The 26,224-nt window shown below is 36.2% G+C and overlaps 1 protein-coding gene across 1 annotated transcript in view; it reads left to right on the forward strand.

Moving 5' to 3' along the window:
- The window catches only part of WDPCP (WD repeat containing planar cell polarity effector), a 360,469-nt gene that overhangs the window by 105,340 nt on the left and 228,905 nt on the right, over positions 1-26,224 (forward strand). The window contains exons 4-7 of the mRNA XM_028168397.2: positions 14,611-14,658; positions 15,506-15,550; positions 17,088-17,158; positions 17,413-17,472. Of these exons, the coding sequence (XP_028024198.2) occupies positions 14,611-14,658; positions 15,506-15,550; positions 17,088-17,158; positions 17,413-17,472 (224 nt within the window). The remainder of the gene's footprint in view (positions 1-14,610; positions 14,659-15,505; positions 15,551-17,087; positions 17,159-17,412; positions 17,473-26,224) is intronic.

Raw genomic sequence — 26,224 nt, forward strand, 5'->3', positions numbered from 1 at the left:
CCCTGACTTCAGGCTTCCTGACTTCAGACTATACTACAAAGCTACAGTAATCAAGACAGTATGGCACTGACACAAAAACAGAAATAATAGATCATAGGAGCAGGATAGAAAACCTAGAGATAAACCCATGCACATATGGTCACCTTATCTTTGATAAAAGAGGCAAGAATATACAATGGAGAAACGACAGCCTCTTCAATAAGTGCTGCTGGGAAAACTGGACCGCTACATCTAAAAGAATGAAATTAGAACACTTCCTAACATCATACACAAAAATAAACTCAAAATTGATTAAAGACCTAAATGTAAGGCCAGACACTATCAAACTCTTAGAGGAATACATAGGCAGAACACTGTATGAAATAAATCACAGCAAGATCCTTTTTGACCCACCTCCTAGAGAAATGGAAATAAAAACAAAAATAATCAAATGGGACCTAGTGAAACTCAAAGCTTTTGCACAGCAAAGGAAACCATAAACAAGACGAAAAAACAACCCTCAGAATAGGAGAAAATATTTGCAAACGAAGCAGCTGGCAAAGGCTTAATCTCCAAAATATGCAAGCAGCTCATGCAGCTCAATATCAAAAATACAAACAACCCAGTGCAAAAATGGGCAGAAGATCTAAGTAGACATTTCTCCAAAGAAGGTATACTGATTGCTAACAAACACATGAAAGGTTGCTCAACATCGGTAATCATTAGAGGAATGCAAATCAAAACTACAGTGCGGTATCACCTCATACCGTTCAGTATGGCCATCATCAAAAAATCTACAAACAATAAATGCTGGACAGGGTGTGGAAAAAAGGGAACCCTCTTGCACTGGTGGTGGGAATGTAAATTGATACAGCCACAATGGAAAACAGTATGCAAGTTCCTTAAACAACTAAAAATAGAACTACCATACGACCCAGCAATCCCACTACTGGCCATATACCCTGAGAAAACCATAATTCAAAAAATCATGTACCACAATGTTCATTGCAACACTATTTACAATAGCCAGGACATGGAAGCAACCTAAGTGTCCATCTACAGATCAATGGATAAAGAAGATGTGGTACATATATACAACGGAATATTACTCAGCCATGAAAAGAAACGAAATTGAGCTATTTGTAGTGAGGTGGATGGACCTAGAGTCTGTCATACAGAGTGAAGTAAGTCAGAAAGAGAAAAATAAATACTGTATGCTAACAAATGTAGATGGAATCTAAAAAAGAAAAAGGTTCTGATGAACCTAGGGGCAGGACAGGAATAAAGGTGCAGACGTAGAGAATGGGCTTGAGGACACAGGGAAGGAGAATAGTAAGCTGGGATGAAGTGAGAGAGTAGCATCTACATATATACACTACAAAATGTAAATAGATTGCTAGTTGGAAACAGCTGCATAGCACAGGGAGAGCAGCTCGGTGCTTTGTGACCACCTAGAGGGGTGCGGTAGGGATGGTGGGAGGGAGACGCAAGAGGGAGGGGATATGGGGATATATGTATACATAAAGCTGATTCACTTTGTTATACAGCAGAAACTAACACAACATTGTAAAACAATTATACTCCAATAAAGATGTTTTTTTTTTTTTTAAAAAAAGGGTATAAACCCACAAGGACTGAGAGACTAGGAGAGGAGACAATTTCTGTTGAATAGTTTTTGGAAGGGACGGAGAAGTTACCAAAGGTTAAAAATCTGAATATCAATTGTCTACGGAGAATTCCACTGACAACCAATTTGGGTCTCAAAACTCTAGAGAGGTACAGATATTTGAGGAGTCAGGTACTGTGGAAGGGTAGGGTTGTGGCATAGGGTGATAAGAAAGGGAGTTGAAAATCTATGTACGAAGCAGTGAGATACTTCTCATACTGTGGAAATACTTAATTTAGGGAGGTTCAAAACTAGCTGTAGTGCAAGAAGACGGGAGAGGTGCTGAACTGAAAACTGGGATGAAGTGAAAGCCTACATACTAATGGGTGAGGGCCTCTTAATCCTTTTAGAATCAGATTAATCTTAATTTGAGAATGTCGCAGGCAGCTGTACACTTTCCAAGAAAGAAGAAGCTGAGGGGCTCCTCTCTGGAGAGACTGCATGGCCCCAGAGAGAAGCCCTATCTACCTTGATTTCTGAGGTGGTCCTCTAGTGAAATACCCTGGTCCCTGAGTGGTCAGTGAAGCCCAACAGTTGGCAAGCATTGTTCATGTTGAGCTCTCTAGTGCCTCACGTTAAAATATGAACAGCAAGAAAGCAAATATAGATGTTTCGGAAACATTTGAAAACTATATTAATCTTGCGGAAATTAAAAATAAGTAGCAGAAAAAAACTTTTTTAACTCAAAAGAGTAAAAGAAATTGTGTCGGAAAATAGAAAAAAAACCAAGAAAATGAACTTATTTCACTGCTGGCAAAAGTATGAATTGGTCCTGCCTCTTAGGGAACAATTTGGCCTCATCTGGTATAGTTGATGATGTATGTTGCCTACTGACCAGTAATTCCACTCCTAGATATGTGAAAGCCTTGATAACTTTTGCACCAGGAGACGTACAAAAATGTTCGTAATAGTACTGTTTGTAATGCAGGAAACTAGAAACCATCCAAATGTCAATCAGCTGGAGAATGGATAAATGTATGCAACAGTGAAAGTGAATGAATTACAGCTGCATGCAGCAACATAGATGAATGTCAGGAATATGATATAGGGCAAAAAGTTTAAAAAGTAAGTGCAGAAGAGTACATACAGTATGATTGCAAGCAGAGGAAGTTCAAAAACAGTAGGCTAAATTAAATAATGTATTGTTTCAGGAGACAAATATATGTGGTAATACTATAAAGAAAATTAGATTACATAATTTAGTATAGCTCTGAGAAGGAAGGGAGTGAAAGTAAAATAGTAAAGGGCACAGAGGAAGTAAAAGATAATGTTCTTGGGGGAGGGTTCAAGATGGCAGCATAGGAAGATCCTGAACTCACCTCTTCCCACGAACACAATAAATTTAACTACATATGGAAAATGGATGAATAGAGCCTCTACAACAACAGGTAAAAGGACAGCATTGAGATAGGTAGGAGAGAGAGAGACAGTCTTGCCAAGGGAAAAATCCACATCTCAGCCACAGTAATCCACAATTGGGAGGGATATAAAGGTACGGATCTTTTCTCTGAGCTGTGAGGGATTCAGGTTCCACGTCAGGCATCCCAACCCCTAGATCCTGCACAGGAAAGACAAGCGCCCAAAATACCTGGCTTTGAAAACCAATGGGGAATATGTCTGGGAAAATTATAGAACAGTAGGGAACAGAAAACCCACTCCTAAAGGGTGTGCATGCAAACTCACTTGACCTGAAAACCAGCACAAAAACACCATACTGAGAAACACATGGACCATAGGTGAAGGGGACCCACTTACTAATCTTGAAGCATCTGCCAGAGAGGCAGGAACCAACTGAGACACTCCCTGGGAACTGAGACACTGGCCAAAGCATTTTTGCAATTTCAGGCTACCTTCATAGTTCTAGTGCAGATGAGCACCATTTTGAAATATTCCCTCTAACCTTTTAGAAAGGAGAGGGAGAAATAGAAAGGACTTTAGAAAGGACTGGGAAAAATAACTGATTTACTTAATACATAGAAATAAACACAGAGACTTAGGCAAACGAGAGAGAAATATATTCCAATCAGAAAAATATGACAAAACCTCAGAAAAAGAGCTAAGCAAAATGGAGATAAGCAATCTAGTGTATAAAGAACTCACAGTAATGATTATAAAAATGCTCACTGAGCTCTGGAGAAGAATGGATGAACACTGTGAAAACTTCAACAAAGATATAGGAAATATAAGAAAGTAATAAACAAGTTATAACTGAACTAAAGAATATGCTAGAGGGGTTCAACAGCAGACTGCATGAGGTAGAAGAATGAATCAGTGGGCTAGAAAACAGAACAATGGAACTCACCCACACAGAGCAACAAAATGAAAAACAAATTTTAAAAAGTGAAGATACTTTAAGAGACCTTTGGTACACCATCAAGCAGAATAATATTTGGACTATAGGGGTCTCAGAAGGAGGAGAGAGAGAGCAAGGGCTAGAAAAATTATTTGAAGAAATAGTGGCTGAAAACTCCCCTATTTGGGGAAAGGAAACAGACAGGTCCAGGAAGCCCAGAGAATCTGAAGAAGATGAACCCAAAGAGATGCACACCAAGACACATTATAATTAAAATGGGAGAGGTTAACGGTAAAGGGAGAATCCAGGAAGCAGCAAGAAAAAAACAACTAATTATGTACAACAGAAACCCCATAAAGGCTATGAGCAGAAATTTTCAGCAGAAACTTGACAGGCCAGAAGGGAGTGGCATGTCATGTTCAAAGTGCTGAAGGAAAAAAACTTCCAACCAAGGATTCTCTACCTAATGAGGTTATCATTCATAATTGAAGGAGAGATGAAGAGTTTCCCAGATAAGCAAAAACTAAAGAAATCTGTTACTGGCCCTACAGGAAATGTTGAAAGGACTTCTTTAATTTTAAAGGAAAAGAAATGGTACTAATTAATAATAAGAAAATATACAAAAGTAAAAATCTCACTAGAATAGGTAACTATATAATAAAGGTAGTGGATCAATCACTTTTATAAGGCAAGCATGCAGGTTAAAAGACAAATGAAGTAAAACTAACTAAAATTACAATAATTAGTTAAGGGATGCATAAAATAAAAGATGTAAAATGTGTCAATGAAAGTATAAAATGTTGGGGGGATAAAAAGATAAAACTTTGGAATGTGTTCAAATTTAAGTTGTTACCAACTTAAAACAGGCCACTATTTAAATAGGATGTTATATGTGAACCTCACTGTAACTACAAGGAAAAAATTATAGTAACTACACCAAAGAAAATGAGAAAGGAATCTAAATGTAATGTTAGAGAAAACTACTAAAGCACAAGGGAAGAGAGAAAGAGAAGAAAAAAGGAACAGAGAACTTCAAAAATAGCCAGAAAACATTCAACAAAATGGAACAATTACGTACTTACCAATTATTACTTTAAATGCAAATGGACTAAATTTGCCAATCGAAAGTGGCTGAATGGATAAAAAAAGAAGACCCATCTGTTGGTTACCTACAAGAGAACTACTTCTCTTGTAATTCTTGAAACACACAGACCTAAAGTGAAGAGATGGAAAAAGATATTCCACGCAAATGGATGTGAAAAGAAAGCTGGATTAGCTATACTCATATCAGACAAAATAGACTTTAAAACAGAGACAGTAATAAAAGACAAAGAAGGGCATTACATAATGATAAAGGGGTCTATCCAGCAAGAAAATATTAACATTTATAAATGTATTTGCACCCAACAGCAGAGTACCAATATATATTAAGCAAATAATAACAGACTTACAGAGAAAAATTGAAAGCAATACAATAATACTAGGGGACTTTAACACCCCATTTACATCAACAAATAAATCATCCAGACAGAAAATCAATACAGAAACATTGGACTTAAATGACCCATTAGTCCAGATTGACTTAATAGATAAATATAGAACATTCCATTCAAAATCATCAGAATACACATTTTTCTTAAGTACACATAGAAATATTCTCCAGGATAGATCACTATTAGGTCATAACACAAGTCTCAGTAAATTGAAGAAGACTGAAATCACATTAAACATCTTCTTTGGCCACAATGGTATGAAACTAGATATCAATCACAAGGAAAAGGCCAGGAAAAAACATAAAAAGGTGGATATTAAATAGCATGCTACTGAGCAACCAGTGGGTCATCAAAGAAATCAAACAATACCTAGATACAAATGAAAACAGAAATATGTCATATCAAAATCTATGTGATGCAGCAAAAGGAGTTCTAAGAGGGAAAGTCATAGCAATATAGGCCTACTTCAAAAAGCAAGAGAAATCCCAAATAAACAATCTAACTTTACACCTAAAGGAACTAGAAAGAGAAGAACAAATGAAGCCCCAATTAGTAGAAGGAAGGAATAATGAAGAGCAGAGCAGGAATAAATGAAATAGAGACTAAAAAAAAAAAATGTAAAGATAAGTGAAACTAAGAGCCGGTTCTTTGAAAAGATAAACAAAACCAACAAACCTTTAGCTAGAATAACCAAGGAGAAAAGAGAGAAGAGTCAAATAAAATCAGAAATGAAAGAAAAGTTACAGCTGATACCACAGAAATGCAAAGGATCATAAGAGACTACTGTGAACAATTATACACCAACAAATTGGACAGCATAGAAGATAAATTCCTAGAAAGATACAATCTTTACAGACTGAATCATGAAGAAATAGAAAATCTGTATAGACTGATTACTAGTAAGGACATTGAAACAGTAATCAAAAGCCTCCCAACAAACAAAAATAGAGGACCAGACAGCTTTTCTGGTGAATTTTACAAAACAGAGATTTAATACCTGTTCTTCTCAAACTATTCCAAAAAGTTGAAGAGGAGGGAAACATTCCAAACATTTTATACTACCAAAACCAGGCAAGGACACCATACAAAAAAGAAAATTGCAGGCCACTTCTTGATGAACATACATGTAAAAATCCTCAACAGAATATTGGTAAACCAAATCCAACAGTACATTAAAAGGACTGTGCACCATGATCAAGTGGGATTCAGGGATACAAAAATGTTTTATCACCCACAAAGCAATCAACATGATATATCATATTAACAAAATGAAGGATAAAAATCATACAATTATCTCAATAGATGCAGAAAAAAATCTTTGACAAAATTCAACATCCATCTATGCTAAAAACTTACAGCAAAGTTGGTATAGGCAGAATTTACCTCAACATAATAAAGGCCATATATGACAAACCCAAGCTGACATCAGTGGTGAAAAGCTGAAATCTTTTCCCTTAAGATCAGGAATAAGACAAAGATGTCTATTCTCACCACTTTTATTCAACATAATATTGGAAATCCTAGCCATAGCAGTTAGGTGAGGAGAAAAAAAGGTATCCAGATCAGAAAGGAAGAAATAAAACTGTCACTATTTGCAGATGACATGATACTGTATAGAGATAACTCTAAAGACTCTGCCAAAAAAATGGTATAACTAATAAATGAATTTAGTGAAGTGAAGTGCAGTAAAAGAGTTATGCCTATATAGATTCAGTGTAATCCTTACCAAAATTCCAATGGCACATTTCGCAAAACTAGAACAAATAATTCTGAATTTTGTATGGAACCACAAAAGATCCCGAGTAGTCAAAACAATTTTAAGAAACAGTAACAAAGCTGGAGGTACTACACTTCCTGATTTCAAACTATACTACAAAGCTGTGGTAATCAAAACGGTATGGTACTGGCACAAAAACAGGCACACAAATCAATGGAACAAAATTGAGAGACCAGAAATAAACCCACACATAAATGGACATTTAACTTATGACAAAGGAGCAAAGAACATAGTGTGGAGAAAGGATGGTCTCTTCAATGACTTGTGTTGGGAAAAGTGGATAGCCACATGGAAAAGAATGAAACTAGACCACTGTCTTATACCATACAGAAAAATTAACTGAAGATGGATTAAAGAGCTGAATGTAAGACCTGATATCTTAAATTCCTAGAAAAAAACATAGGTAGTAGGCTCCTTGACGTCGATCTTAGAGATGATTTTTGACATCAAAAGCAAAGGCAACAAAAGTAAAAATAAACAAGTGGGACTACATCAAACTAGAAAGCTTCTGCACAGCAAGGGAATCCACCAACAAAATGGAGAAGACATTTGCCAATCATATATCTGATAAGTCCAAAATATAAACTCAATAACAACAACAACAACAACAAAAACTGATTAAAAATGGGCAGAGGATCAGAATAGACATTTTTCCAAAGAAGAAATACAGATGGCCAACAGGCACATGAAAAGATGTTCAACATCACTAATAATAGGGAAATGCAAATCAAAACCACAATGAGATACCACCTCACACCTGTTAAAATGGCTATTATCAAAGAAACAAGAAATAACATTTATTGGAGAGGCTGTAGAGAAAAGGAAACCCTTACACACTGTTGTTGGAACTATAAATTTGTATAGCCACTATGGAAAATAATATGGAGATTCCTCAAAAAATTAAGAGTAGAGCTACCATATGACCCAACTATTCCACTTCTGGGTATTTATTCAAAGAACATGAGAACAGTAGTTTGAAAAGATATATGCACCCCCATGTTCATTGCAGCATTATTTACCATAGCCAAGACATGGAAACAACCTGAGTGTCCATCGATGTATGAATGCATATAGATGATGTGTTATATTTATACAATGGAATAATACCCTAAAAAAGAATGAAATCTTGCCCTGTGCAGCAACATGGATGGACCTTGAAGGTACTTTGTTCAATGAAATAAATCATATGGAAAAAGACAAATACCCTATAATTTTTACTCCTATGTGGAACCTAAAAAACATAATAAAGGAATAAACAAAATAAAACAATAACAAACTCATAGATACAGAGATCAGATTAGTGGTTACCAGAGAGGAAGGGGATTAGGGGTTGGGTGAAATGGCTGAAAGGGGCAACTGTATGGTGATGTATGGTAACTAGACTTGTGGTGGTGATCACTTTGTAGTGTGTAAGATGTCGAATTTTAATGCTGTACACCTGAAACTTATATCTCTTTTTTAGATTTGTTGTTTATGTTTTTAATTTTACATATATTCTTGTGTTTTGTTTTTAAACATTACATATAATCTTTTATATTTATCCAATAATTAAAACAATTTAAAACCAAAAATGTTAAACATCATTTTCAGCATAAGACTTTTATTTAATAATAAATATACATTCAGAGAAAAACTCTGAGAGACAACAAAATGTTATTAATAGCTGTCTCCGAAGAATGGAAATACAGGAAATTAAACTTTTTTGTTCTTTCCTTATTTTCTCAATTTTATACAGTGAACACATTACTTTTATAATCAAGAAACCAAATTATATTGAAATATGTATAAATATGATAGAAAAAAGGAAATGAATGCTGTGACCAAAGACAGTAGTGCACAAAGGCCCCAGGGGGCAGTAAGATCTTCTGCCCCAACTGGATCTTCAGCAGGGCCTATCTATTCTCCCTGCTGGGGGCATTCTTCTCTTTGAACCCGTGTGCAGTCATACTTCTTCTTTAGGGGACAGCTTTAGTAAGTCACCTAGAGAAGCCTTCCCTGCCATTTAGACTAAGTTAGTAACCCTCTTACATGCTCTCATTATGCTTGACATTTAAAGTATTTTTTGAATTGAGGTATAATTGACTTATTATATTAGTTTCTGGTGTACAGCATAATGATAAGTCTAGTTAACATCCACCACCATGCATGGTTACAGAATTTTTTCTTGCGATAAGAACTTTTAATATTTACTGTCTTAGCAACTTTCAAATATGCAATACATTATTATTAACTATAGTCTCCATGCTGTACATGATATCCCCATGACTTGTTTATTTTATAACTGGAAGTTTGTACCTTTTGACCCCCTTCACCCATTTCACCCACCTTCCCCTTCACCCTCCTGACTCTGGCAACCAGTCTGTTCCCTGTATCTGTGAGCTTGTGTTTTGTTTGTTTTTAAGATTCTTCATATAAGTGAAGTCATATGGCATTTGTCTTTCTCTGACTTATTTCACTTAGCATAATGCCATCAAGGTCCATTCAAGATGTCACAAATGGTAGGATTTCATTCTTCTGATGGCTTAGTAGTATTACATTGTGTATACATACCACGTCTTCTTTATCCATTCATCCATCGATGGACACTTAGATCTTGGCTATTGTAGATGATTCTGCAATGAACATGATATAATGGTACCTATATCTTTTTGAATTAGTGTTTTCATGTTCTTTGGATAAGTACCCAGAGGTGAAGTTGCTGCATCACATGATAGTTCTATTTTTAATTTTTTGAGAAGCCTCCATACTGTTTTCCATAGTGAGTGCACTGATTTGCATTCCCACCAGCAGTGCTGAAGAGTTCCCCCCCCACATCCTCGACAACACTTGTTATTTCTTGTCTTTTTGATAAATGCTATTCTAATTTGAAGTAATCACAAACTTTTACAGAAAACTTGTTAGTACAGAGAATTTTTTTTCTTGAACCATTTTAGAGTAAGTTTCAGACCTGATGCCTCACCACCCCCAAATACTTTAGTGTGTATTTCCTATAGAAAATGTGTTGTCCCACATCATCTACATAACCATCAAAATCAAGAAATTAACAATGATAATAGTACTACCATCTAATACTCAGAGTTTCACCAATTGTCCCTCCAATGTCATTTTTTTATAGCAGATGGTTCTCGTTCAGAATTACATGTTTTTTTTTAGTAAAAGAAGGTGTGAAGAATGAAAAATACTGAAAAGAGTTATGCATGATCAGGATTTTCTAAGACTGGATTGACTTTAGTTGGGTAAATGGATTTTATTAGGAACGGGCTAGAACAAGACTGGGTTTGGTTTCTCCCTCCAAAGTATTCTTGAAATTCTGCTTTTGACAACAGATTGTGTTAGTTTCTTTGCCTTTAAGTGACTTGTATTTGCTTTTGAGATCTTTTGTAACTTTGGTTAAGGAATAAGTATTGTCTCACAGTGACCTATGATCTTATTTGACCAAGTGTTTTAAAACTTTTTGACAAACTTCCCAAATATCAAATTTTAATTGTTTCTTTTGATTTCCAGCTAACTTTGGGGTACTTTAGAGGTCCCCTGAGTTATCTTAAAGAGAAATATTTAACTAGGATTATTTGGTATGTTAAGTTAAATGTAATCATTTGGAATTCTGGTTATTGTAACCAAGTTTCTTTATTGATTACACTATAATCAGATGTTTAACCATGGCTTTTAAGTCTTTTGTCATTTGTAGATATTTTTGTACTCTGATGCTGTTACGAAAAGTGCTTCATCATCAAGGAGATTCATAGAAAGGCTATGGAAGCAGTTACAGCAGTTACACACCAAGATGATGGCTATGCGAGGATTACAGCCCATACTGACTTAAAACAAGGAGCTGTCCTGCCTCTGGGGCCCCTAGATCAGGCATCCAGAGATTTTTACTCCCTGACAGGCAGGGTTGACACCCCACACTCAGCCCTGAAGCAGTTACAGAAGACGGACCATTGCCCTTCTGCTTCTCATAAGAAGGGAGTAAAATATCTGAGGGGGGAATGAAACAGGAGGGAAGAAGGCAGGGCACAACCTTTGAAAGAATGACATAGCCCGAGGACATGACATAAACTGATTAGAACCAAATGGGTCCAAGATGGTGGACAAGTCAACTTCCACTAGACCTTGAGCCTCAGTATACGCTCACTGTAACACATCAGCATGCTAAATGACATGCCCACAGGCGCCATGACAGTTCCAAGACCAACCATAAGGATCAAAAAGTGGGTGGTGGCCCAATTCCTGGAAATCCCCGCCCCTTCCTGAAATAGCTGGAATAAGCCTCCCACTCATTAGCCTATGAGATTACCCACCCCTATAAAAACTGACAACCCAATACCCTGGTGCCTTTCTCACCTTCTGAGATCACCCACACTCTGTCTGTGGAGTGTGTTTCTCTAAATAAATCCGCTTCTTACCTAAAAAAAAAAAAAAAGAATTACATGTTACATTTAGTTATTATGTCTCTTTATTCTCTTTAATTCTGGAACAAATCTTTCATCTTTTAACTTTTTAAAATTTATTTTTATTTTTATTTTTTTTTTAAAAGTTTATTTTCATTTTATTAATTATTTTTATTTTATTATTTATTTTTTGGCTGTTTCGGGTCTTAGTTGCGGCACGCGGGATCTTTCGTTGCGGCACACGGGCTTCTCTCTAGTTGTGGTGCACGGGCTCCAGAGCATGTGGGCTCAGTAGTTGCAGCACGTGGGCTTAGTTGCCCCACAGCATGTGGGATCTTAGTTCCCCCACCAGGGATCGAACCCACGTTCCCTGCATTGGAAGGTGGATTCTTAACCACTGGACTGCCAGGGAAGTCCCTAAAATTTATTTTTTAACTTTTGTGACTTTAACACTTTTGAAGATTTTTTTACCACTTATTTTGTAGTATGTCCCTAAACTTAGACCACTGAAGTTTCCTCATAAGTAGGTTCAAATTATGCATATCTGGTGGGAATATTCCAGAAGTGATGCTGTATTCTCAATGCATCCTAACAGGCGGTGCACAATTTCAATTCGTGTCTTTATTGATGATGTTCATGATCACTTGGTTAAGGTGATGTCTGCTAGGCTTCTCCACTGCAAAGTTACTTTCTTCTTTGGAATTAATTAGTATTTTGTAAGGGAGGTACCTTGAAAATATGTGAATATCTTACTTCTCATTAAACTTTAAATATATTTTTAATTTATTTTATCCCTATGGGCTCAGGTACTGTTTTAGTCAATGATTTTAATCCATTAGTACCATTATTTATTTTGACGTTTAAGTTGTCCCTGATGTGGCCAGTGGGACCCCTTGCAAGCTGGCTTCTCTGTCTTTGTGCCATGTCCCTGTCAATATTTGAGCATTTCCATTCTTTCTGGCACAACAGATCTTTCAGGCTCTTATTATACTTTCCCTTCCTCAGTGCTGGAATCAGCCAATTCTCTAAGGAGCTTGGTTCCTTTTAGAGGAGAACAGTATCTAGAAGCCAAGGTGTGCTTTAGGTGCACTCATTGCTCTTGGAGTATCACTGCTCCCAAGTACTCTCAGTGGCCAGAGCTTAGGGAATGTATGTATGTATGCATACACACATACTTGCATCCGCATTCACTTATGTATCTCAATATATCGAAAACCATGAGTTCATACAAGTACCTCAAATTCTAATCTATCACCACAGGGTTCATTCTAATGTTCTCTTTTTATATTTGTACTTCTCTCTTACTGGGAAAGCTGACGCTTCCATATCTTTATTTTATTTACTTAAAATCACCCTGTATGCAGACAGTCTTCTGTCTCTGTGGCAGTTCCCTTCCCTGCATGGATGTCCTTCTCACCCCATGTAGGTTCTGACACACTATGTTGGGCTACCCCTGTATGTGGATATCCTCCTCACTTTATTCAGCCTCTAACACCCAACACGAGGCCATTGCTCCTATGAATGTGCTTCTCACCCTGCTAGGGTTCTGACATACTATGTCAGGCTGACTCTCCCAATGGACACCTTCCTCATCCAGGTTAGGCTCTGGGACTCCATGTGAGGTGGGTCTTCTTATGCGGATGCCTTTCTATTCCTGCTTCGGTTTTAAGAGCCCCACTCTGGGACAGATGCAGTAGGTCAGACTTGTGCATAGAATTCAGGACCCCTTATTATCCTCATAGTTCTATTCTAGAGTTGTAATACTTGGATGCATGGAATGATGGAATATTCATTATGTACACATATTCATTATGTACACAGGATATGGCCTGTGTACATAATGCATATGGTTCTTGGATTTTTTAAGAATCTGTTTATTAAAAGTATTACGTATGTATTGAAAAGTGTAAAGATTATAAAGATATGTTTTGAACTATCAAAAAGTGAACACACCCATATAATCTTCACCCAGGTCAGGAAGTAAAATATTATCAGTACCCTAGGAGCCCTACTCATGACCTTTCCCTGGCACGCCTTATTAGGTATCTTCAATATAACCAACAGAAATAAACTGCATTCTTTAAATTATATGTCCCAGTTAGTGGCATGATGAATAAAATAGAGCTTCAGTAAGTACGCATGATTGACTATTTTGAAAAACTATATTTGAAAAGTTAATTATAGCTTTTTTGAGGAAGTTTTATCGTTCAGTTTGAGAAAGTTTGCAGCAGTCAGTCACTAGGGGGCAGCCTGTACTGCTTCCATTTCTTTAGAAATAGTTGTATCCTTTTGTTAGTAACTAGAGTTATTTTGCATGGAAGGAAACAAATGTTACTTCAAAGAAAGAAATATTTCACTATTCACAGATAGGAAGAAAGTGGACGCAATTATTTTGTTCTCCTGTAATTCAACTGCAGGAACGGATTCCATGGTTAAATCACTCTCAGCATCTTGGAAGCCTAGCTTTGCTTTTGTAACCCTAGCAGAGCATCTGAATTTGAAATAGTTTGGAAGGTTTTTTGAATCTAAACAAGCTTCAGATAATTTATCCACACCTTCCTCTAAACCTTTCTTTCTTTTCTGCAGATTTCCCCCAAATACCCTACTAGACTCGAGTTAAATTAGAGAAGAGAAAGCCACGGCTCAGAATTCTATCCACTGATTTCATTTGGCCTTGCTTAGTGGTAGTTTCTTTTGGTAGAACCCTGTGAAAAATATCAGAGGAAGCGTGAGAGGAAAAAGTTGGTCTTCCTTGATGTCAGTTCTTTACCACTTCTTTCCTCATGCCATTCTAGTTTTCTAACTGGACTGATAAACTATCCAGTTCCTGAATATCCCTAGAATAGATAAACCCATGTCCAGATACTTCTGAAGTATTTTATTTCCAGTAACATAAAGAGATTGTTTCTGCCCTCCTCCCTGCCCTACCGACCCTGCCGTACAGTATGGGTTGGCTTCTTATTCTCCATAACTTTTTACCATAATCTAATGTCATTTCTTCCTTTCTACAGATAGAGACATCGGGATCTACCAGTATTATGACAAGAAAGAGCCACCAGGTAAAGTATCTGTTCTACTAAAGTGATTTTTATAAACTTTGTATTCTAAATTATAAAATACTGACTTGAAAACTCTGTTTTTATGAGTCTTAGATGAATTCTAGAATTTCAAGAAAGGTTACTCCAGTTCTTCAGAAAAATGCTGAGGTTGATATCTATTCTATATAAAATGAAGCAATATTGAGAAAATGCTATAGCAGAACCTGAAAATTTTCATTTTACTGCTGATTAGACTGATAACTGGACAGTCTATTCTCGTTTATTTATCAGTGTCCCAGTAGAGGGCATTGTTAATGCATGGGTCCCACTGATGCTGGCCTCCCGGATCCTCACCTGATATCTGAAATAGGCATTTCTGAGTGAGTGATCAATTTTCTTTATCTGATTAATCCTGTTAATCCCAGAAGTTTCATGATGGGCCAAAAGGTCTTTCTAGCTAGAGTTACTTCCTGTTTTGGTCTCTGTTGAAGTGGGGCTTGTGTGGGCATCCTGTGTGCTTAGCTTGGTGGCTAATAGGCTGACTTCATGGTTCTGATGACAGACTGAAGCAGCTTCTGTTCTGGGCTCAGTTGCAGTTCTGTTCCCTATCTGATGAGATTGCAAACTCAGGATATTGGCCCACCTGTTGTGCTTTGTAAGCCTTTTCACTACGAATTTAGGAAATCTTCTATGAAATGAAAACATCCAAATTATGGCATTTTTCAACTGCCTTTTTTAAAGTTTAACATAATTTATTAATCTCAATAGCGTGTATAAATACATTATTTATGCACATATAAAAATATAAAGTATTATAATAAAATAATTTCCAATTTTTTTTCCCATCTCTCCTCTGCTGCAATATCAGCAACAGAGCATGGTAACTTAGAAGAAAAGCAGAAGCTGGCAGAATGTAAGTTTACTTTATATTCTTTTGGAATTATTATAAAACTGGAATTTTAATATCCCTGAAAATTCAGTCTTAAAACATATTTTAAGCTTTCTGCACAAATAGAAAATGTTATTCCTTACAAATTTCTTATAAATTCCCATTGTTTAGGTACATAAACATGTGAATAAGAATTATATTGTTAGGAATATTTCGTTTAGACCATTGAAATCTCTGTCCATTGTTTGGTGAGATATAGGCTTCTGTAAACACAAATTTTCTTAATGAACCATATTTATATTATTTAATATATTTAAAATAAGTGTACCATGCTTAAATTCTGATAACATTTTATTATCCATATTATGCCTAAATTATTACTATGTTTTACCCATTGTAAGAAAATAAGATTTGTAATTATCAGTATTAGCATTTTATTCTCTTTAGTCTTTCTTGTTTTCAAATATATAAACGTGTTATATATGTAATATGGCTACAGTATAATGTGGTTAAAATATGACTGTTTTATTTGGAATATAGGTGGAGCTGAATATCCTACTTGTTCTCATTTTAAATGATCAAGCTAACATTTAATTTTTAAAAATACTGTATTAGTACCTGCAACAGAGATTTAAAACTTTTTACATATGCTCTGCACATCATAAATTATGTTTATAGAATGTCATTAATTTGCTTTAATAAGATATATAGCAATTCTATAAAAATTTAAATGCCTATATATACTGTATATTATATGTACATACACACAAAACACATGTACACACACATTTAGAATTACTATTTAGGAGAATTCAGAGATGAATTCGTTTTTGTGATGAAATAGATATCATTATAATGAATTTAACATTCTGTTAATTCTTTTAAACAGAACTATTTTTAGTTTGTCTTAGGCTAACATTGAGACTCTACTAAATAATTTTATCTTTTAATTTAAAACAAAACAAAGGCTTATCATTATTGAATTGTGGTGTAGATTTTAAAGAGAATTATTTTAAATAGAAAAGAGCACTGTTAGTGTCTAATCTGTTGAAACTTGGATTTCCCTCAAATTTGTCCTTAGTTTAAATGTGTGATGCTTAATTTTAAATTCATTTTCTCTGTGTTATTTTTTAAATTTTATTTCTTTACTCACTGTATTCATTTACTCATAGGAATTTTCAGATCTGATAAGGCTACTTGCACAGTTTGGAATTTCTTTTGGATTGAATCTTTAATTATTTATATGAAAATGTTACTTCTGTGGTAAAGAGTGGGTCATTTACTGTTAAGTGCTAGATTCACAGGCCTAGGAAACTTTCCCAGGGATTCTCGGAGCCTTGTTAGTTGTCATCATAAAATTTTGATCAGGGAGATTGTTTTGTGGTAAAAATCCTGTTTTTATGACAGAGCCTTTCAAAAACTGTCATTTGATGATGGAAATGAAGCCTACTTCCTTTCAGTTAAGGAGGTGTTTTATTTTAATCTCCTAAGGCACATTGCTAAGCAGAGTTTCCTTTTTAAACCATGTTTAACTAACTGTAGTACACGTTTTGTTTGCCAGCACGAGATTTTCCATGGACGCTCAAAAACAGACGCCCAGAAAAACTTCGAGACTCACTCAAGGAGTTGGAGGTATCTTTCCAGAAGTTTCAAAAATGGCAACAAACAAATCTGTTTTAAAACATCTTTCAACAGCTTTAATTTTCATAAAGGATCAACTCTCCTGGTGATGATAGCTTTGCTTTTGTCCAGTGAGAAGTTCCAAAACAGTTGCATCTTTGTGAGGCATGCTGATCTTTTTTTTTTGCTTGCAAATCAGAAGCACTTTAACTGGTAACGACAATGTGTATAGCCAACTGCACTCTCTCTTTTTCTGTTTCCTTCAGGAGCTGATGCAAAATAGTCAGTGTGTGCTGAGCAAATGGAAGAACAAATATGTCTGTCAGGTAAAAAGGTTTGACATGCTTTCGCAGTGTTTAACCATTGGAGCTGAAAACTATGCAGTAATTGGTATTCTTGTGTTATGATAGGTAATGGACAAAAACTTTTTAGGAACAGGTATTTCATAGTTTGAATTCTAGTCATTCTAGAACTAACATTAGACAGATTGACTCAGGCTACCTCATTAATCAGTATAGTTGTACTGACACTATAAGCACTAGTAATAGTCTTTTCAGATGGTATTTTTTGTTTGTCATAGATTAATCATATTTTTGAATGAAGGTAAAACCATAGGACAAAAGGTATTTTGACCACTCCTGTAAGCACTTGTGAACACCATGCTTATGGAAATCAACAAGCAGTCTAGAGTTAGACCTAACAAAACAAGACATTTGCTCTTACTTTTTGAATCCTCTAAGCTTTACTGTTTAATATGGTAGCCGGTAGTCACCTGTGGCTATTTAAATATAAATTTAAACTAATTAAAATTAAAAGTTCAGTTCCTCAGTTGCACTACCCACATTTTAGGTGCTCAGTAGCGACATGTTATCATATGGATAATATATATACAGAGCATTTCCATCACAGCACTATTAGAGCCTGGACAAGGTGAGCTACATGTTAAATGGATCTAGATTCAGGACATAATAATCACTTGTCCGTTGATCATAAAAAAATAATGGACAAATATCTCAGCTGTGTCAGTAGGCTTAAAAAATGCTATTTGCCTAGAAAAATTTTACTTGCTTATGATGAAAAGAATCATTAGTCGTATTCTACTCCTACGTGTAGTTGAAGTTACGTCAGTACTACTAATAATTATAACTGTTTTATGGAATTAAATATCCTGTATCAATTTAAATTCTTACTTGTTTACAATGTGATTCACGAATTTCAGGTCTAACTACTCTTGTTTGAAGTTTAGACCCATGGCTCTATCCATAAATCTACAACATTGAATTTGTAGTAATTATAAACTTGTCTTAATCTACTATTTGAATATAGATCTCATTTTAGTGGACTCTAGTTTGTTCTCATTTTTTGTTTAAACTAGTCTACCTTTATTCATGAAAGTGACTTTAGTTACCTCCTCAACTGTCATAATTATTACTTTCCAGAGACTGTTTACAAGGTTGAATTAATATTTTTAGAACCATAATACTTTTTTCTTTTTAACATTTTTATTGGAGTATAATTGCTTTACAGTGGTGTGTTAGTTTCTGCTTTATAACAAAGTGAATCAGTTATACATATATCCCCATATCTCCTCCCCCTTTCATCTCCCTCCCACCCTCCCTATCCCACCCTTCTGGTCACAAAGCACCGAGCTGATCTCCCTGTGCTATGCTACTGCTTCCCACTAGCTATCTATTTTACATTTGGTAGTGTATATATGTCCATATATACACTACCACGCTCTCACTTTGTCCCAGCTTACCCTTCCCCCTCCCCGTGTCCTCAAGTCCATTCTCTAGTAGGTCTGCGTCTTTATTCTCATCTTGCCCCTAGGTTCTTCATGACCTTTTTTTTTTTTTTTTTTTTTTTTTTAGATTCCATATATATGTGTTAGCATACGGTATTTGTTTTTCTCTTTCTGACTTACTTCAGTCTGTATGACAGACTCTAGGTCCGTCCACCTCACTACAAATAACTCAATTTCAGTTCTTTTTTAGAACCATAATACTTCTTGAATTAGACTTAGGATACTATTGAAAAGGATGGAATTATTTAAAAATTCATAATTTGTTTTCATAAAAATTTTAATCAGATTTTAAAACTTGAATACAAAATATACTCCAGAAAGTTTTAAACTTAGTACAACTCAAATTGTACTTCTCAATGCCATTACTCACTTTAAAAGCTGGTTCAAAATTATTTGACTGCAGGGGAAGCCTACCACCTATAGTAAGAGGTGTGTCTCATGGCCTCACCCTTACTGTTGCACAGGTAAGTTGGAACATGTCAGGCATCTGAAAATATGCAGTGGAGCATCTCAGTAGGCAATCCTTTTTAAAAACTTTATTGCATTTTAATTTAATAAGCAGGTTTGTGTACATGTGTGTATGGGAGAGTATGAAGAGGGATATGCCTCACTATTGAATTAGTTCAACTCAGGAAAGGAATTTGCATGATAGAATATATACAAAATTACTTCCGTAATTTATAGCAACCTGATAATACTGATTTCATAGGCTGTTGTACCAATGAGTCTGCTTTTAACATTTCCAATGGAACTTATCATTATGTTCTGTCATATTTTGTGCTTTATTTCTATGATTGATAAGATATTCCTTAAATAGACCTTTTACTACCAGCACATTCTTGATGTGATATATTTCAACAAGATAACTTGACCTCCACTGTGTCCACAGGTCCATCCACTACCACAGTTTCTAGACAGGACTATTAGCTAGGTCTTCTAAAAATATGAATATGTGTGTTATTCTTAAAGATCTCTAATATGACAGAAAATTAAAAATTTGGTGCTCAAGCTAAATTTTCAGAAGGATCCCCTTAATCTTTTGTTAGCTGCAAAATCAGTAAATCATCTCTACAGGCTCCCCTAGGGTCCCCCTTTTGTACATCATCCAGTGTGGTAACTCTAAAGATAACATGTGCTTACATTTCTATTAGTAATTTTCCCCATATATTTAACCCTAAAATGGCAGCAGTTGATCACAACATAATGTGCTCTAATTCTTAGAAAAGAAGTGAAAAAAGTTCCTCAGTATCTTGGTGCTAACATAGTTGGACTCTTCAGTTTTTGACTGTGCCACTCCTTAACTAATGTAAATCTTTTATCCCCACCTCAAAAAGGGGCAACTTTAGGCTATATGGAATTTATCTTGGTTGTCTTCTTTTTAAGGGATCCTTATTTCTTCAAAAGGTTCAATTGTTCAGGAATTAGCGATGCAACTACAACAACATAAAGAATTTCAGAGGATGCAATCTGAGCCTGGATTTTTCCCTCTGTTGAATAACAAGGGTTTTTTTGATAGGTTATCATCAGTATCAAAGCTTAGTTCATGTTGTTGATTCAGTGATTCAATGACTTATAAATTGTACCATTTAAAAAATAATTCCTTCCATTTTTAAATTCAGAACAGTTTATAAATGAAGACTTAACTATACATATGTTCTATATGAAAATTTTCTTTTGAAGTTGGTTTTTCAGACTGTACCTGTTACTAGTTTGAAATGAATTAAAAGTATATCACATATATTTCTCACTGTTTTTTTGATCTCCTAATATTATTTTATTATGAGAAAGTGTTTAGTAATTTTTTGCTTTGAATTTCTTAAACCATTTTCCGAACTGTTCTTAGGGAATAATAATTTCGGCATTAAGATACTATTAAATTGTACACTGCTGCGGTGGAATATTTTAATTCCTTAAATTGTGCTTCAAGTCACATTCATATTTGCAGATTACTGTATAATTAGTTAAAAGTAGTATTATCATTAAGATAGATGTAACTTCATATATATTGATTTTAGATTAAATTATTTGAATCATATATGTACATTTGAGCATAAAAGTATGATATAGTCATCTTCACCCTGATTTCTTTCTATACTTATTCGACATTTCCAGATACAATTTTGAAATGCCAAGAAAAGATAGTTTTCTTTTTAAATTCTTGTAATGAATTATTTGACAGGCTATGTAAAAGTAGAGATTATTTTCCAAGCATATCACAGATAAACTGTGACCTTAAGGAACTTATTTTATTATAACTTCCTCAATTGTAGAATGAATAGCATCGTTACCTGATCTTTCATCAAACTGTGTGAAAATCAGTTTTGATTTCCTCATAAAATAATAATTGACAAACCATTGTTTTAAGTTACAACTATTAGTAATAGCATATTATTTATACAAAACCCACCACACAGTATTTACTGAGTGCCACCATTGCAGGAGGCACTAAAGATGTGTAAAGTGTGGGCTGAGTTGCCAGCATAACCTAGTCAAGGAAAACAGACACGTAAAATCACTAGGACACTAGTGAGTGCTAAGTTGTATGACACCAAGTTAAAAAGATAATAAGAATTTAGAGAAAGCGCAGAGATTAGCCTGGCAGTGGGATGTAGGCTAAAACATGAAAACCAGAGGTGGTTTCTACAAAGAACAAATGAAATGAGATAATTATTTTTTGGAAACACCAAACTAGGGGGTTTCTGGACTTGAAGATTCTAAGCACAGAGTAGAAGTAAGGTGGCTAGACTGAAAATAAGGGGATTAAGTAAGAGTCTGTATCTGGAATGGTGAGATCTTCCCCAACTCCTTACCCCTTCCAGCGCCGAGGCTTATATCTCAATGTAACTTATTTAGAAGACCCTTCTCTGACAAAATAGATTATTACTCCCAGAGCAAAGCCTATAGATACTGATATTTGGTAGTTCCCTTTGAAAATGTAGATGGGCCAACAAATGTCCTTACAGTGAAGCCCAACTTAACAAGCCTCCTGATACACACCAAGCTTCCAATCAATTTTTTGGAGACACACTTTTAAATATAACCAGGGATGGGAATGTAAATTTGTACAACCACTATGGAGAGCAGTATGGAGGTTCCTTAGAAAACTAAAAATAGAACTACCATATGACCCAGCACTCCCACTACTGGGCATATACCCTGAGAAAACCATAATTCAAAAAGAGACATGTACCACAGTGTTCATTGCAGCACTGTTTACAATAGCCAGGACATGGAAGCAACCTAAATGTCCATTGACAGATGAATGGATAAAGAAGATGTGGCACATGTATACAATGGAATATTACTCAGCCATAAAAAGAAACGAAACTGAGTTATTTGTAGTGAGGTGGATGGACCTAGAGTCTGTCATACAGAGTGAAGTAAGTCAGAAAGAGAAAAACAAATACCATATGCTAACACATATATGTGGAATCTAAAAAAAAAATGGTACTCATGAACCTAGTGGCCAGGGAGGAATAAAGGCATAGACATAGAGAATGGACTTGAGGACACTGTGGGGGAGAGGGGGAAGCTGGGGCGAAGTGAGAGTAGCATCGACGTATATACACTACCAAATGTAAAATAGATAGCTAGTGGGAAGCAGCTGCGTAGCACAGGGAGATCAGCTCGATGCTTTGCGACGACCTAGAGGGGTGGGATAGGGAGGGTGGGAGGGGGCTCAAGAGGGAGGGGATATGGGGATATATGTATGCATATGGCTGATTGACTTTGTTGTACAACAGAAACTAACACAGTATTGTGAAGCAATTATACTCCAATAAAGATCTATTAAAAAAATAAATAAATATAACCAGGGAGCCAGAGATCCACAGTAGTTTCAAGGAAATCTCCATCTGTAAATCTAAGATCTATGAGTCTGAGGCTAAAACAAACAGAAAAGAAAAAGAATCAGGGACAGTACAATAAACAGAACTAAATTCAGGGAATTAAAATTAATCCCCACAGAGAAATAAGAGAAGTTCTTGCATCTTTGAAACAAGAATAGGATGCTATTTTTGAAAAACGAATACTCAGGAAAAAGGAAAGGAGCTCTTGAGAATTAAAAATATGACAGAATAGGGCTTCCCTGGTGGCACAGTGGTTAAGAATCCACCTGCCAATGCAGGGGACACGGGTTTGAGCCCTAGTCCAGGAAGATCTCACATGCTGAGGAGCAACTAAGCCCATGCGCCACAACTACTGAGCCTGTGCTCTAGAGCCCATGAGCCACAACTACTGAGCCCATGTGCCACAACTACTGAAGCCTGCGTGCCTAGAGCCTGTGCTCCGTAACAAGAGAAGCCACTGCAGTGGGAAACCTGTGCACTGCAACGAAGAGTAGCCCCTGCTCGCCGCAACTAGAGAAGGCCCACGCACAGCAACAAAGACCCAACGCAGCCAAAAATAAAAATAAAAATAAATTTAAAAAATATGACAGCATGGATAGAAGAATTAATAGAAGAATTGAATGATAAAGTTAAAATATCCCTATAATGCAGAACAGTATACTAAAGGACATAGTGAACAATAGGCAATAGAAGATAAGATTAGAGCATCAGGCCAGAAGGTCCAATATCTTACTAATGATAGAAAACAGGAGGGAAGAAAAAAACAAACAAAATATAATAGAAGAAAATTTCCCAGAACTGGAGGATGTTTGTTTCCAGTTTGAAAGGACCCAGTGGTTGAAAAAAGACTAATACCAAGACATACTTTGTGAATTTTAGAAAACCAAAGATAAAGAGAAGATCCAGAAAGCTTTTGCAGTAAAAAAAAAAAGAAAAACAAGATACATAGAAAGGAATAGAAATCAGACTTCTCAACAGCAATACAAGGAGTTAGAAGACCGTGGAATCATGCCTTCAAAATTCTGAAGGGAAGAGCTTTTAGCCTAGAATTCTGTGTCTAGAATTCTAAATTGCCATTCAAGCAAGGACATTTTCAGGCTACTTAGCTCTCAAAAAATCTTACCTACCTGCCATGGACATTTTCTCAGGAAGTTATTGGAAGATGTGCTGCCCTAAAGCAGTAGAGTGAACCAAGAAGCAAGATTTCTTAGGATCCAGGAAACAGAGGATCTTACACAGGAAAGAAATGAAGAGAAATCTTAGGATGACTGTGCCTTAGGCCTAGGTAGCAGCTGGTCCAAATTGGGGCAGGGGACAGAGGTTCTCCTAGGGATATTGGAGGGAGGGAAGAAAAGGAACTGATAGATCTGATATCTAATCTGATCTAGGAGAATTAATAATAATAATATTGAATAAGAGATAATAAAAGATATAGGATAATTAAATTTTACTGAAAAAAAAAATCAGTAAGTAATGACTAAATCAAGAAATAACACATATGGGGCTTCCCTGGTGGCGCAGTCATTGAGAGTCTGCCTGCCAATGCAGGGGACACGTGTTTGAGCCCTGGTCTGGGAAGATCCCACATGCTGCGGAGCAACTAGGCCCGTGAGCCACAACTACTGAGCCTGCGCGTCTGGAGCCTGTGCTCCCAACAAGAGAGGCCGAGATAGTGAGAGGCCCGCGCACTGCGATGAAGAGTAGCCCCCGCTCACCGCAACTAGAGAAAGCCCTCGCAAAGAAACGAAGACCCAACACAGCCAAAAAATATAAATAAATAAATTAATTAATTAATTTAAAAAAAAGAAGAAATAACATATATGGAAGACATTGCTAGTTGCTTGTCCAGTATCCATTTTTCTTTATGAACAGACCCTATTGTTCAGAGTGGCAAAATGAGGCAGTTCTGGCCAAAGTAAGCAGAGGTTCCTGGTAGGACTTACAAGAAAGCTTACTTTTTTTAAGTCATATTTTTGTACAACATTTAAAAATCAGAATTAATGCCCCTCAAAAGACCTATAATGAGCAAAATATCAGAATTTTAAATAAATATTGCACTGTTTTACTGACTCTTCCTGTTGCCTCTGGCTTCCAGTGGCTCCATAAAGCACTGCCATTCACTGCCTGCTATGAGGGCAGAGTAGGTTGTTCAAACTAGTGGTATTATTTTCCATAGACCACTGCCCCTATCCAAAAATATGTCGTCCCCAGGCTGAGGCATTTGAAATTCCTCTATTGCTCATTTTTCGGTACGAGAAATTCTCATGTGTGCTATGGAGCATGCCCAGAGATTAATGTTCATTTAAGAAGTTTACAGTAAAATTTCCACCCACTGACCCAGTAACAGCTTACACAAAAAAGCAAAATATTGTAGGAATATTGCATACTTTAAATGTATTTTTACATATAAAATATATGTACTTATTTTATAAATATATAATGTCACACCAGACTCAACTGGGATGTGGCTTTTCAGCTTCTGCTCTTCCAGTCTGGATCTGAAATATTCCTGAAGGGACAGGGCCCTACTTTTGACCATTCGTTCACTCAAGGGACATATATATTTAGTGCCTACTATATGCCAAATAGAATTCTCATTGCTAGGGATGCCAGTGAATAAAACAGACAAAAATGACCATTATCCCTGTTCCCATGTAGCTTAAGTTCTATTAGGGCAGACAATCAAGAAGGGATTGATAAGTAAAATTTAGAGTATGTAAGAAAGTAATAAAAACTGTTAAGAGAAAAATAAAGCAAGAAAAATAGGAAGTATATGTGGGGGATGGTAGGGCAGGATGGACCTGATATCTGGTGACCAGGAAAGACCTCGTGTGATTAAGACATAAAGGAGCAAGCCATGGAAGGTATCTGGAGAAGAGGGTTCCAGGCAGAGGGAAAGGCAGGTACAGAGGCCCTAAGATGGAAGTATACGTGGCATGTTTGAAAAACGGCAAAGAGTTGATCTGATTGGAGTGGGATGAGCAAGGAGAAGAGTAGTAGGAATTGAGATCAGAGAGAAGATGAGGCACTAGTTATATAAGGGCCTTCCAGGCCTTTGAAAGGACTTGACTTTTACTCTGAGATGGGAAACCCTTGGGGGCTTTTGAGCAGAGGAGGAGCTTGATCTGATTTACTTTTTAATTGGATAACTCTGGCTATTGTTGTGATGGGAACACATTGAAGGAAGCGAAGATCAAATCAGGGCAATCAGAACGCTGTTACCACAGTCCAGGTGAACAGCCATAATGGTGGTTTTGACTGCATGGAGCGGTTAAGTGGTAAGAAGTGGCCAGATTCTGCTGATTGATCAGATACGGAATATAGGAGCAATTTCTGAGCAACTGGAAGAATGGCCATTTACTGAGATGGCAAAGACTGAGAAGAGACATTTTTGAGGGAAATATCAGGAGCTCAGTTTTTGACGTC

Source organism: Balaenoptera acutorostrata, chromosome 12 (genome assembly GCF_949987535.1).
Source record: "Balaenoptera acutorostrata chromosome 12, mBalAcu1.1, whole genome shotgun sequence".
NCBI classification, from domain to species: Eukaryota; Metazoa; Chordata; class Mammalia; order Artiodactyla; family Balaenopteridae; genus Balaenoptera; species Balaenoptera acutorostrata.